Genomic DNA, 15,507 nt, shown 5'->3' on the forward strand with positions numbered 1-15,507 from the left:
GACGCTTTGCTTTTTGCCTCCATAGAAAATTGGTCCCTGCTGCTGGGGCATTAATTCACTGTGGTCTAGTTAGTTCAGGCAATTAGTGGTGATAGTTTGCGTTAATGCATGCTGATTAGTTGATTACCTTAGCTGTCATTTGTTCTAGTTGGCTCTTGATTAAAGGGCCACTTTGGACAAATTTAGAGGGCTATGGATTGATATACTGCAGCATTTCAATGGCCAGGGAGAGGGAGAAACTCAAAGGCAGAGGATGGACAGCAGCGTGCTTCCATCTGAGATCTTGTTCCATGTTTGAGCCGTCAGTTTTTGCAAGTTTACCTGGCCATATTAGGGACACACGAAGATGACCATACTGACACCATCTCAGCAAACTTTGTCTTTGCTTAGTTGTATGTCATGTCTGTCTTTTGTGTTGCCATGTTACTTTTAGTTTTGGCATTAAAATAAATTTGTTGTTTATGACATTCCAATGATGGAGGAGGATGCTTTCGCTGAAAAGAAAGGTTTCGTCAGCCAGGAAAGGTAAAAAAATGAAATAGCTGCCATGGGCATTTTCATAAGCAGCTTGGGGAGATTTCAATAATGCTTTCTTGGCTCATTTTTTTTTTCCTATGCACGGATATCTGATGCTCAATCATGCTACAGATAATTTTCGGAGCTCTTTACTCTTATAAATTGCAAATGTTGACTTAGATCCTGTTATAAAAAAAATGGCAGTCTGATTGGGCCATAATTCAAATGCTTACATAATGTAATGACACCTATGTTTGCTAATGTAAACTGTGTTTAAGTTACAGACTTGGAGATTGTTGATATAACAACTATACCTGGCAGCAAAAGCAAAATCAGTGAAGCGGATGCAGTATCTAAAATTCATAGACACAGCAGTCTGTGAGCTAAGTTTAGAAATACTTTTTGAGTGTGTACAGATGGCGCCACCACCACTCTTTTCACCACCTTCTTCACCCCGCTCACTAAATGCGTATCCTTTTGTTCGTCCCCAACCGGTGGGATCTAAGAGCTCAGGCTTACATTTAAGTAATGAAAGTAGGACGATGTTCATTGCTGACATCACGAGTTCGGATTGAGTGGCAAAAAGAAACGAAGAAAAACGTTCAGCTCTTTTTTTTCTAAAGTTCAGTTTTCTCGGGAATAAATGCATATTTTGCTGCCAAACAGAAAACATCAGCATGGCCACAAAGATCTGTTTTGCAGCAAAAATAAAATTGCCCCTCTGTGCTGCGAATTTGTAATGCTTCTGTGGGGAAGATTTTCCTTTTGACACGGGTTGTTTGGTTTTTCTCCTGGTCTGAAGACAATGGGTAGTCTAGAGGACGATGTCTGGGCGGCCGCCAACCGCAGCCTGCTGACGATGCAACGCTGCTACCAGGAGTATTACGAGCGGGTCGCCAGTCAGACAAAAGGCGGCATCTCGCAGTTGCAGGATTTCCTCCAGGGAACGGTGAGTGTCCTTTTTTTTTCTGTGTGATTCTTGCCCACTCGCTTCGTTGTTGGCTTGTGTATCAACCGGTTTAGGCTGATTGCTGCTGTTGCAGTCGTTAAGTGCCGTTTGAAAAAAAGGACACGAAGGAGAAATTCAACTTAATGTGTGTATCAGTAATTATCTTATTCTAATGATGAAGCCTGTTTCACTGTAAGATGAAGCTTTCGTGGAATAAAGTACGAGTGATGCTATAGTTGGGTGATTTTGCAAGTAGGCAGAGATCCTCAAGGCCAGGCTACACTGCCATCACGTCCACCCCAAATGGCAATCATAGAGTCCTTTTTCGTTCTGTGTCACGAGTTTGAGTTCAGCATTGGAAAAATTTTGAAATACGATTCTCGCCAACGAATGTGTTTCTCACTCCGATAAACACATAAAAAACAGCCAAAAAGCCATTGCCTTCAGTTTCCTTCTAAAATGTTTTGTTGCGAAAGCAACACTCCGACAGCCAAAGCAAGACCTCGGGTGGCCGCTGCTACGTCGTGAAGAGGTGTAGCTTTAGTCTCCTCAGCCTGCCATGACATTTGAATTCAGGTTACCCCTATGCCACGGGTAGGAGCTGCCAACTCGGGTCGCTCCTTTCATATGGGAAGGTGATATCAGGTTATTCCTACCACACGCAGTCACGTCCATACGGCTTGGTTGAAGCGTGACTTTATATGTGGGCTGGTAGCTTACGCTCTCGCGTCATACCCTTAAAGGATGAGCTTAAGTGTCCCCAATAATGTAGTACCTTACACTGATAGGGCGTAATAGGGGAATAATGTAGCAGGCAAAAGGAGCTACCATCGTTGCTTTCGCAATTCCATTAGGGTTAACCAGAGCTAAACCACAACTAATTTTTTTTATTTGAAGACATTTTAGGTGTTGCGAACACCGTTCATAAGAATAGCTAAAGGCGTAAGAGTTTGAAGCCATGTTATGAGGTGTTGCTGATGCTGGGGACAGCATCTGTGTCTTGCAGTAGCTTCTGTTTCCTTCATAGCGGAAGTTCTATTACTCTGGGTGCAACTTCTGATTCCGCCTCGCTGGGATTGAATGACCTTGAAGGGCTGGCCAAGGCCAAAGTGGGACTTGGACGAAAGTTAAGAAAAATAGGTAAATCATAACCCCGCCAGGACTTGAGTCAGCATCCTTCCATGCCCCAGTTTAGCACGCTTACCAATACTAAACACAGACTTCCTCAGAATGAGCACAGGATTCTTCTTTTCTAGCAAAGGATGTCGGAGGGCATTGAGGAAAAGGACAACAGCAGTGCAAATAACGCCTCATTCAGCACATACCACATCAACCCACACGAATTCAAACTCGATTGCTCAAAATTAGGCAGAGAGCCATGACGGAACACATCTTTTGGGACTGCTCCACAGACCGACCACCCAGAGAACTCCAGAAGCTTGTAGGCTTGCTGGCCAGCTCTGATACGAGTGTCCAAGTCTAGGTGACAGCAAGAGAGCCCGAGAGGTCGCCTTCAGCACCAACTGAGGGCCATCTGGTGGGGTCGACAGAACCCATCACTCGCAGTAACGATATTAAAATTTGACGACTGACTGATTTCACTATTGAGTATATGATGGTACACTGTAAACAGAGAGGAAAACACACAAAACACATGATAAGCATCAAGCATTAATTTGCTAGCATTTATAGCTTTAAGGGCGCTGCACAAGTTAGCGTGTTACAAAAAATAAAAATCTGGGTACGGTGGCTTTGGTTGCTTGCTCTGAAGGAAGATGGTGGAAACTGGCTTGAACCTTGTCTTTTTATTTTTTTGGGTGTCAACATGTTAGCCGATTTGCTTCGTGACTGATCTCCTTTCTTGCCCCGTGAACAGGGCTGGATGGAACTGACGGCGCTGTTCTCGGGCAGCTATCTCAACTCGGTAGACCACATCGCAGGGACCAGACTGGGCTACAACTTTCCCCTGGCTTACGTGCTGACCAATGTCGCTTGCTTTGTGCTCTGCCTGCTGCTGATGGTCCGATAGTGAGTCACGGTCATGGGAAAGACCATCCTACATAGATATGAAGCTCCACTTCAACCAAGTTGTTCAAATATCCCTGCATGGCTCCTCATGGGTGGTGTTTCTGTCCTTGGATTACGTGCAGCACCACGGTTGGGGTTCGGGAATCCCTGCTGGTGTCGGAAGGGAAGCTCCACCGGTACTGCAACATGGTGTTTGCCTCCTGGGACTTCTGCATTACCGACGAGCGGACGGCACGACTCAAACACGTCAGCATTGTGCAGGAGCTAAAGGTGACGACTTGCCTTGTCCTCATCTCCCAGCTTGTCGTAAGTTCGCCAAAGGAAGCGGTTGTATTAAGTACCATAGCATTTGATTAATACAGTCGTAGTCGATGTGAATTTGGTAATGATAATAAAATTCTCTTGCTTGGAGTTCATAGTTCACAATGCGCAGAATTTTGGCCGTGAGCATTTTAGCTCAAAAGGATTTTGTTACCATTTGGATCATATGATTATTTTACGCTACGCCCTGGGATTTGCATGTTGGAGATTCTGCTGTATTTAAGCCTAACTGCCTGCCTAACTTTATTAGGGGTTACTAATAATGTCATGATGGAAAATGCAGCATAGCTGACAACACAGAAGAAACACACACACACACACACACACACACACACACACACACACACACACACACACACACACACACACACACACACACACACACACACACACACACACACACACACACACACACACACACACACACACACACACACACACACACACACACACACACACACACACACACACACACACACACACACACACACACACACACACACACACACACACACACACACACACACACACACACACACACACACACACACACACACACACACACACACACACACACACACACACACACACACACACACACACACACACACACACACACACACACACACACACACACACACACACACACACACACACACACACACACACACACACACACACACACACACACACACACACACACACACACACACACACACACACACACACACACACACACACACACACACACACACACACACACACACACACACACACACACACACACACACACACACACACACACACACACACACACACACACACACACACACACACACACACACACAGAGAGAGAGAGACAGACAGACAGACAGACAGAGAGAGAGAGACAGATGATAACGATGCTTTTATGTGTTCATTCTGTGTCGTCTACTCAGCTGCATCTTCTATCATGTGTGACTAATTACCGTATTTACTCGCATAATGCTCGCACTTTTTTTAATGGTAAGTTGGGGGGGTGCGATAATTATGCGGGGAAAATTTTGAGCAAATGTTTTCGAGTGCTAAAAGCAAGTTTAAATAGGTGTGAATCGTGATTCTTAGGTCAGCTATTGTAAATATAACCATAACATTACTTTCAAGCAGAACTTACCCTTGTTATAAAAGTACAGCGTCGCCAAAAGCACAAATTCCTAAAGCACTTTATTTACCGCACGCAGCCTCATCATCACTCCCCGCGTTCCATGGTATAATGCTCACAGCAGACCATACAGTTCTACTCTCGGTCAGAGACTTGATCCGAGTCCGTATCGACACTGCAATCGCTGTCTCTAGTAGCGCACTACGCAGAACTCGTTGACGCCCGTACTCGAAAGCTTTCAGCTTAAAAGCAGCTGTATAACTTGCGTACCGCTCCACCGCGATGCGGCACCAAGGACACGGTAGACAGTGTAACAAAGCAAGTAACACGGACAGAACAAAGGAACAATGACGAGACGTGGAGACACCTTGCAAAATGGCAACTATAAGCATCATGGAGGTAAAAAAAAAAAAAAGCATAGCCGATGATGATGATATACCCGAGCATGCTATCGCCACCTGGTAGCGCGTGCACACGAGGCCAGCTAGGTTCAGTAGCACTTCAAAGATGGCGCTTGTTACTGCTAGCAGACGACTCTCTTGGTGGTAGTATTGGTGGTGCAATGATTACGCGAGGAAAAAAAGATCTGATTTCTTATACCCAATGTTGGGGGTGCGAACATTATGCAAGTGCAAGCAATATGCGAGTAAATACGGTAGCTTGATGGTCCACCATGTTAATAATATCAGTTTAATAACTGATATTATTACCTGCATCACATATAATCACCAGTGATTATATGTGATGCAGGTAGGTCTGATACAGCTGTATTCCACTTACTCCAGACCCTCTTCGAGTGTGTTCAGTTCACTTTGGGCATTGTTATCACATATATTCGCAGTGTAAGTCTAGTTAATAGTGGCTGTTAATTAAATTAACCCATTCGTAGTTGCCTTTATATACTACTAACCTCACTCCTCTCGCTTCTCACTTACCGTAAATCACTGGTGTTGAAGGGGTGATTTGCACAGTTATGAATGCTGGGGTGATTTCCTATTCAAAGCACCTGTGACCACTGGCTAACACACTGTCGTTGTTTTGCCAACAGAGCGACCTAGCGGAAGAACGGCGGAGAGCAGAGATTGCCAGCTGGTCTCGACGCAAGAAAATCGGCCTCTTCGTCGTGCGACTCTTGGTCAACCTGTTCGTGGTCGCCGTTATCGTGGGCTCCCTCTTCGCCGTGTACTATGCAACCAGCTTCTCATTCCAGGTGAGCCTGTCTGCTGAGGCTTCAGGGACATGTCCTGAAGATGGATTAAATTTTAACAACAGAACTTCGCCGTCTTAGTGCTAATGTGAACTCGGGGCGAGAACTGCCCTGCCAGACATTTGGCATTTGGACTAAGGTGTGGCATTGATGCAGGTTACACTTGCGTCTTGGTTTTTAGTGTTTGAGTCTGGTCTCATCTTCTGAGATTCTTCTTTCACCTTTTAAGCGTCAAATGCTTCAAGTGCCAACCACCCATGTCTGCATCGTGGGAGATCCGATTAACGTATGCTAATTACTGAAGCATAGCAGATCTGTGTTTTACAAACTGTGATTTATTTTTGTTTTGTTTTAACTCTTCTTTTTCCTGCATTGTGACGAGGAAGGTTGTGAGGAGGTCAAGTCCGAACTATTTTTGATTTAGACAGTGTGGTTCAGTCAGGAATTCATTCTTCTGTGACCGCTGTGCACCGGAGTTCATGCTGGCTGGCTGCCTGGATGAAGACCTTTGTGTTGTTCTATTCTTATAATGCTTTTTTGTGTGACCTTCTAGAGACAATCTCAAGCCCAGACCACGCACGAAACCCTGGCGTTGGCGATTCAGTTCGTGCCCTCGCTGGTGATCACAGGCCTCAACCTTGTGGTGCCAGGAATCTTCTCCAAGCTCATTCGTCTGGAGAACTATTCTGTGGCCTTTCAGGTCAAGCTCACTCTGCTCAGGTAGCTTTTTACCTGCCTGTGTATTTCCCTGAATGGTCGTTTGAACACTGTATTGTGTGCAGGCAGAGATTTGCAAAATCATGACAGCTACATATGCATAGTTAACTGTCTCTGCTTTAGTTAATGTTAGCCTGAGAATGTGCTGTAGGGGCATATGATTAATGCATTCAGGGCCCGGAAGACAAAACTTTTGCCTGCGTTGTGGCCACCTGAAGTTCAGCACTTTTTTTGATAATTGTGAGAAAGTGTAACTTGCATTGTAATCATAAGAAACTACTTTGGATTGAACATACCGTATTCAGTCGAGTGTAATGCGACCATGAATTTAACGCAAGGAGCAACTATACATTTTGCCCAATGAGAACAAAATAAAGCGCTGAATGTAGCGCAAGACCACCGCTTGAGAAAAGTACCTTTAATAGACATCTAGACCCTCACGGTCTCATCAGAAATGCTCATTCATCATCGTCGGAGGCCGAGTTCTCGGAAACAGAGTCTTCCTTTTCACTCTCGTCCTCTCGGACAGTGTCGTTCTCTGTGCTATTGAGGTGATTCGATATTGAGCACCTCTTAAACGAGCGAGCTACAATGTTGTGTGGTAAGCTGTACCTTGCGGCAGAAATCCACTCTGAGATCAGGGACGTGCATGGTCGCTTGGTCCGTCCCGATGGCATCGGGGCACGAACCTCCCCGGATCCAACTGGTCCGCTCCCTGTCCTTGAACGGTTTATTGAGGCAGACGTCTAGTAACTGCAGTATGACACTGCAGTATAGACGTCATCCCTCCGGGAATAATGACAGGGTGTGTTTTGATGTCCTCCGGTCTTTTCTTCATCTCAAGAGTCGGGTGTCGGCGAATGTAATTCAACACCAGGATTAGCACAGGGTGAAAAGTGTGCCTGGTTAATGGCATTGCACGGTTTTTATCCAGTCGACTACCAGCAGTGTCTCCTGGTAGCCAACGGCCACATTCTTTGGGAACGTCCACTTAGTTACTGTCTTGTGTTGAAAAATGATGGACTGTCGCAGCTTGTGACCATCTGCCAGGCATGCCAGCATCACCGGTAGTCTGTTTTTTTCGTGGCCAATGGTCATAATGTGGACTTCAGAGGCAGTCATTGTGCAGGACTGTGCTGTGTGCAGTCATTGCCATTGGCATATCCAGGTACAATGCAGTCTAGTCAGCATTGCAACAAAGAGCAGGGATTGTTGACATGGTGCTGAAATTCGACAACTTTTCTTCAAAGTTTGCTGGTGACTTCAGTCTTATCGAAGTTGTTCGCTGCAGGGAGAAGCCGTTCCACATTGTGAATCTTTGGGCTCACCCACGAGATGCTTTTAATCTCACTGAGGGTATTCACATCTGCCGAGCGTCTTTATCTTTCCAACAGATCAGCATGACACTGAGCCCCGTGAGGCGATTGCACTGCTCAGTTATAAAGCTCGCCACTTCTTCCTCGAGTTTGACATGACGGCCGTGGTGAGGCCCACGGGAGCCTTTGTGGTCAGGCTCACATTTAAAAATCGGCTCCTGCTAGCAGCCTCCGCTCACATGTGGTTAGATTTGTTACCGTCTAGCTGTCGAGCTGCACAGAATTTCTGATTTCTTCTGTCAGAATAGCTTTTCGTTTGAAGCAAGCATTGTATTACGCACGGTGCGTATTGCCATCGTGCGAAATCTGATAACTCACAGCGAAAGATGTGGCAAGCACGGGATAACAGTGGTAACAGAATCCCGGGCCTGCGAGCACAAAATGCAATGTTTTGACTTTGGATGGATCGGGATTTGGCTGATTTAGCTTTCCTGGTACACATGTTGCCAACATAACATCTTAAAACGATATAAACGAAACTGAGTGGTGATGGCTTCAGTATGGATGCATCACAGCTCTGCTTTAAGCCAACTGAATTTGCGGTATTCGATTATAAGACAAGGGTAGACTGAGAGCCAAAAATCTTGGGAAAAAAAAAACTCTTGTTACATTTGAGTAAATGGTAGGTGCTGATGAGCTGCTCGAACTGGTTGCCGTTTTTGTTTAAAAAAGAAGCACAAAAATGAAAAGCAACAGAAGAATGAATTGCGAGTTCTCCTAGTTGACAGTGTTAACAGCTTCAAAAGATTGTGTGACTGTATAAGAAGCATTTCTTGTGAACTTTGAGAGCCTCATTTTTCGACTTTTCAAGCATGCTACATGAGTCATTTTTACACTACAATTCTTGGCTTGTATCGGCTCCTGTTGCAGAGAATTGTGCCAAGCACAAGAAACAACAACAAGAAAGGAGAAGTTCCCTACGGAAAGGAAATTCGAACTGCTGTCTTCCGCATAAAAAAAATTCACCGTGTTGCAGCACGGATGACTTGGCTTGCACCTGAGCTTCTATTACCTGTTACTATCACTTCCTTTCTTGCTGCTGTTTGGGGTTCCTCAAAAGGAATAGTGGTTCTATGTTGTTGTTAAGATGAAATGACATCCTATTGAAGATGATATGTAACATGTGGTCCATGGCCTTAACCTTGTTTGTGCCGTGCCTTGCAGGACAGTGTTCCTCCGCTTCACGTCCATCTTTGTGCTGCTCCTGTCGCTGTACAAGCAGATCAACTGCACCCCAGTCAGGGAGGACAACTGCTTGGAAGGTGAAGCCGACTGCAGGAAGCCCATGGTGTGTTGTGGCCTTTCATATAAATTCTTTGTGTCATGATAGGGGACTGTGTGGACCTGTACATGGGGAGACAGTCTAGGTCTCTGGAGGTTCAGAAGGGCAGTTTACATCTGGAGCAATAGCTCTACTCGGTGCAAAAGCCGAAGTTTTATGTCTTTGACCTTCAGAATATAGTGAAGGTCAGTTTGACCTTTAGCCAACTTCAAGGTCAAACCTTCAAAGTCAAACCACAGTAACATCACTGTTGATCCTTGACCTTGACATTAAGCGGTTTCGTCTAGACAAACTCTGCGTCCAAGAATTATGGGATTCCATTGTGTAAGGAGGCTGAGCACATCAGGCTGACGCTTGCATGTCAGCATAGCAAAACCCATAGCATAACCGCAAAAAGCTATTGCTCACCCTTCGGTTTTACCGAGATAAGCCGCTGGTAATTTTTATCTCCAAAGCCCCTCGTTTGGATGCCACTTGGACGTCATCGTAAAGCAGGAACATTAAAGTTTTTGGTTTTCTACTTTGACTACAAACTGCATCATAGGAGCTTTTTTTTCTTTTTTTTTTTCTTTTAGAGCTGTCTGCTTAGCTTGCTAAGAATTTCTGCGACCATCGGGAGCTGTCTGTAGGGAAACAAAATATACCCATTTTTCTTTGTATCGAATGAGCAAAAGCGGTTAATTTACTTCTCAAAGTTATATTGCACCAGGGTAATCTTGTGGGCTCAAAATATGAGTATAGTTGGTGCTGGCTCTGTTTTTTTGTGCCTTATACAAATAGTTACTCTCTGTCTCATGCTTAAGGAGGCGAGGAGGTGATTCAGGGCAGCCTACAAAAGTGCCAGTGTCCAGAGAACGCCTTTCTGAGAGCATGTCCGCAATGGTCTTGTTTAATCGTTCAGTTAGTCTGTTGCTTTGTGGATGGTATGCTGTGGTCTTGCGGTTACCAGTGCAGCTCAGCTGAAATATCTGGTCGAGTAACTGAGCTGTAAACGCCATTCTTCTGTCAGTGTGTTGCTGTTATTTGGTTGTTACTACTTTGTAATTTTTTTTTTCTTTTTTCTTTGTGCACTCCTGCCTTGACCGCCAAAGGACAGTCGGCAGTATTTATGAAATAAATAAATAAATAAATAAATAAATAAATAAATAAATAAATAAATAAATAAATAAATAAAATAACGTACGAAGGGGCAAGGTGTTGGCTATAATTCCTGATGCGTGCACACACCTACATACACGTGTATGGCAAAGAAGAGACAAAACTGCGTAAATGTCATCATAGTGGTAGATTAGAGCATGAAATTGGATGTAAATGTTAGGATAGACGATACGTGAGCCCTATATCTGGCCATTACTCTTTTTTTCTTTCTCGCCTCCATCTGATGTTTTTGCTACTTTTCTGCTATCACTCAATTCAGGAATTAACTTCAGAGTTGTCCTTATAAGAGGCTACATTCCATGTTAGCCCCCGAATCAGTTATGAACCATGGCCAAACATTCATATTTTTACACATTGAGATGTGTGAAAGGTCGAAGGTCGAAGTTTTCTTGGTCCTGCTAGTTCTCCACGGCAGAGTTTGTTGTTTTTCGCTTGTATTAATATCAGCATAAGTGAGGTGGGCATTGTGTCCAAAATATTTCTGAAGCATTCGAGCTGAAATTAGAATGTTTGTATATATTGCCTTCGCTCATAAATTGCTTGTATTCTAGAATCAGGACAGGCGTTGGAGTCCTGTGATCTGCAGGGTCTCGTGACACAGAAGAGTGTTGTTGTTTCTGTTTTAATTGTGAAGAGCTTGGGAAGTTTTGAGGTTCTGTATTGGGCAATTTCTTTCCTTTTCAGTGTTGGGAAACGGCAGTCGGTCAGCAAATCTACAAGCTCACAATATTGGACTTCATTGTCGGAGTGGCTCTAGTCTTTCTTGTGGAATGCCCGCGAAAGTGAGTTCTTCAACTTACTCGAATGCAAGTTTCTGTTGATTGGCTCAGGTATATCTACTATGCAGGACTAGGAATGGAATACAGTCAAACCCACTTATAACAATACCGGTTATAACAATATTTCAGATATAACAATGGGCAGTCACTGCACCGTCAGGTTGCCATGTGTTCTATGGTAAAATAAACCGCTTATTACAGTGGTGTCATATTATATTATCGGTTATAACAATCAAATATGAGTACTGAAAGTCAACCAAAACGCGTAAACGCGGCGACCACAAGGTGCGCACGTACACGAAGATGCCGACAACGCCGATGCTGCATCAATAAAAAAATGTCGGAACAGAGCGCGTCGAGCCAATGAGTTGGTCGGGTGCCCCGGGGAAGCTTGCATACTGCGGAGACGTGGGATAGGACGGAGTGCTTCCTCACGCGGAGGAGGAGGAAAGGCTTAAGGCACTGCTAGGCACAGCCATTCTGAGGGAGAGCTTTGATCCCTCCTCCTCGAGACCGCCCGTGGCCTAGGGAGCTCGTGTCCTCTCTACCTCTGCACAGTGGAGCAGTACATTCTGAGGGTGCGCTGATCGGGGTGCGCTGCACTACTCTTCTCTATTTGCTTTGTTCAGGCCCCCGATTCGCGGTTGCACAAGTTTTGTGGCAGGCGGGCAGCAGCTTTCGTGCATGTGTCTTTCTAGCGTGGTTCTCTTCATGTGCCATCGTCGTTGCCTCGATCTTGCTGGCTTTGGACTTTCCGTGAACACCAATGGAGGATCCTCTTTCAGGAAGCGCGATACAACCGCCGCAGAAGAGGAAACGAACAGCAATACCGCTAGAAGTTATGCAGAAATATGTGCTTGGGCACAAGGATGGTGTAAAAGTGTGCAACTTTTTGCAAGTACTGCCTGACGGAACCGACAGCATCGACAATCATCTGCAACGCGCTCAAGATTGAGAATGAAAACGACGCCAGTACTGCCCATGCAATGGATGACGGCCGGAAAAGGGTTCGACACGGAGCCTACAAAGACGTAGAACAGGCGCTCTGCCAGTGGTTCTTGAATGCTCGTGCAGTGAACCTGCCAATTAGTGGCCGCAGTTTAGCAGAGAAGGCGAAGCACTTCGGATACCTCCTGCGCAACACTGATACCCAATTTGGTGGTGGTTAGATTCAACGGCTTAAGGAGAGACCTGGAATTGTCGTCTACAAGGCATTCATGGGCGAGGCATGATCGCTCGATTTAGATGCTAGGCAGAAGTGGCTTGAGGAGACACTTCCCTGCGTCTGAAAAGCATTTGCGGACAGTTAGCTGTACAATGGGGACAAGACGGCTCTTTTTCCGGATGCTACCGTCAAAGACGCACACTCTCAAAGGAGATCCCTGTAAGGGCGGCAACCAAACAAAATTGCGTTCGACTGTTTTCTTGTGTGCCAACATGGACAGCAGCGACAAGTGCCCCGTCTTTGTCATAGGGAAACCCAAGAATCCTCGCTGTTTTCGTAGTGCTGCGAGGATCCCGGTTCACTACCGTCATAACGGGAAAGCATGGATGACGTGCAAACTGTTCCACGAGTGGCTGGTCGAGTTTGATCAGCGGAGGCAGCGCGAAGGCAGGAAAGTGACATTGGTACTCGACAATGCACTGTGCACAATACAGCTCAGAAGCTCTCAAGTGTTGCAGTTTTTTTTGGAGCGCAGCTCTTTGGCGCCTGTTCCTGCGTTTCACGTCGTCACTTCATGACCAGCTCCGCAGCAGTGTAAGCTACCTCGTCCTCATAAATGTGTTGTTTATAATGTTTTCTTAGTTTCTTCAGCCTAACCGGGTTATAACAATTGTCGGTTATAACAGTGATATTTCCATGGCACATAAATATTGTTAAAGTGGGTTTGACTGTAATGTGGGTGAGGATTTTCTTATTTCTCAGGCTAGGCATGTCATGTTGAGAGCATGGACTCGGTTCTATGTGTGTCTTGTATTGCATATGGTACATAAGCGGAGTGTGCAATTTGGTGGTGTACATACCTCTTTTTCAGGTATTTGATTTTACTTTTAATATATACTCTAACTATTGACTGAAATGTAAGCAGGATTACTGTAAAAACCCACCTACAATACGGACCCACATGTAATACGAGGTGTAATTTCAGGATAGTGATAACAGGAAGAAAGTTTTCAGCCGCGTATAATGTGAGGGAAGGAAGATTAACGAAAGTATTTATTTGCGCTACATTTCATGGATGCTCCGCGAGTCGTCCAATGCCACCCCGCCTAGAGCGTCGAATAGTGCCGTGTACCTTCATGTGGCAGTGCTAGTTCGGTTCCCCTTAATTAGCTTTGTTAGCTTTGCTAGTTAGCAACGCTGATACTGCTGAATAATAGCAAGATCAGAACTGCAAACTAGGCTGAAATTTGTTTCAATCTGCATGTAATACGAGGCGGAAATCTGGCACGATAAAATCGGGGAAAAAAACTTTGTATTGTGTGTGGGTTTTCATGGTAGTCCAATACAAACATAAGATTACAAAAATGTTTGATGCCGGACAAGAAATGCAAGCTTCTGCGCAGCCATCTTCAGTCCAAGGATACAAATATCAAATGTTTTAGTACTCAGTGTTTCTCAGCCAAAGTGTTTTCCTTTCTTGTTGCGCTTTCAATTGTCTGGTTTTCTTTTCATTTTGATGCTAACAGTATTATATGAACCTTGTTTATTCATTTTTTGAGCTAGAAAGGCAGTGCAGCTCAGGTTGCATTTTATAATTACATGTTGCTAGTTAGTTGGTGTGATTGTTTGTAAAAATTTGAGCTTTATTTATTTTGAAGTCACTGTTCTTGAATATAGAAGATACTATACTTACATATAACAAAGATGAGACTTCGTTTTTTTCTTCTATTCTCTTTTTCTTTTTTTCTCACTTTTCTTGGTGGAGCTTCTTCATAGTATGAGTATTGTAAGTTTTAGGGGAATGCATGTAATTTATTAAGCGTATAGTGCTACACCAGCAATTGCAGTTGCTCAGTGTACTTTAATTGCAGTCACTTATTCTTGTATGTATCGTTCTTCTTTACTGATACCCAGCATTTTGTTCCTCTTCATGGTAGGCTGATAGTCACTCGCTTCCAGTGCAAACTCGCCAAGATCATCGGTCAGCAGGAGTTCAACATTCCAAACCGAGTCCTTGATCTCGTTTACTCACAGACGCTTTGCTGGTAAGGACAACTTCTTGACGGCTGCTGTTTAATACAGTCCTCATTTCAGTCTCCAGTTTTACTTTTGCTGGTGGCAATACCTGAAAGTGGCTGTTTTTGTTTTTACGCTCAGGCTCGGGACCTTCTACTGCCCTCTCTTGCCCGCTGTCACCTTGGTCAAGTACTTCATCATCTTTTATGTGCAAAAGGTCTGTATAGCAAGCTGGAATTCCTAGTATGTAGGTCACAGAAATATTGCCTCTTAGTGTTTTGCATTTGATAGCATTTTTTTATGCTATACAATTTGAGGAATTAACTCCATTCCCTTTAATTTGTGCTGCCTGTGGAATGCAAAAGGAAATTGGGCTGGTTAGAAAAACATAGTGAATTTCTGCAGCCCATTTTCTTTTCTGTTGTTGCTGTTCAGGTCCATTCGGTAGTGGTGGTCAGAGCCAGTAGTTAATGCTGTGTGCTCGTGAAATTGGGCTGGAACGTGCTGAAGAATCCAGTGATTTATTTGCATTCTTCAATACACAGCTTGGGTGCGTCTCTCTTCCCTAGTTGTTGTTCCGCTTGAAGTTATTGTTCTTCTCTTTGTAACTAGATCACTCACATTTAGTAACACAGACCGAAATGTTCAAAACGCACCTCCCAGCCTGTCCACCCCACCTCCCTAGATTTTTAAACTTCTGTAATACATTCGAACCTGGATGTATATTCCCCCCTTCCCCCCTCCCCCCAAGAATATTTCTGGCTACATCACTGTACAAAATTAGCCAAGTCAACTTGTTTGATAGAATCTGTTTGAATTCAAAATGATGCCTTCCGCAGTGTGAAAAATTTG

General features: G+C 44.5%; 1 protein-coding gene across 3 annotated transcripts in view; it reads left to right on the forward strand.

The window, feature by feature from the left end:
• LOC146189708 (transmembrane channel-like protein 7) overlaps positions 1-15,507 on the forward strand; it is a 37,608-nt gene that overhangs the window by 15,895 nt on the left and 6,206 nt on the right. For all 3 annotated transcript variants that reach the window (XM_084604484.1, XM_084604482.1, XM_084604483.1), the window contains exons 9-17: positions 1,319-1,465; positions 3,342-3,493; positions 3,616-3,763; positions 6,004-6,165; positions 6,716-6,882; positions 9,420-9,543; positions 11,380-11,477; positions 14,577-14,684; positions 14,797-14,872. In XM_084604484.1, the coding sequence (XP_084460610.1) occupies positions 1,319-1,465; positions 3,342-3,493; positions 3,616-3,763; positions 6,004-6,165; positions 6,716-6,882; positions 9,420-9,543; positions 11,380-11,477; positions 14,577-14,684; positions 14,797-14,872 (1,182 nt within the window). The remainder of the gene's footprint in view (positions 1-1,318; positions 1,466-3,341; positions 3,494-3,615; positions 3,764-6,003; positions 6,166-6,715; positions 6,883-9,419; positions 9,544-11,379; positions 11,478-14,576; positions 14,685-14,796; positions 14,873-15,507) is intronic.

Source organism: Amblyomma maculatum, chromosome 5 (assembly GCF_055883805.1).
Source record: "Amblyomma maculatum isolate TAMU_Amacu chromosome 5, ASM5588380v1, whole genome shotgun sequence".
In the NCBI taxonomy this organism is placed as follows: domain Eukaryota; kingdom Metazoa; phylum Arthropoda; class Arachnida; order Ixodida; family Ixodidae; genus Amblyomma; species Amblyomma maculatum.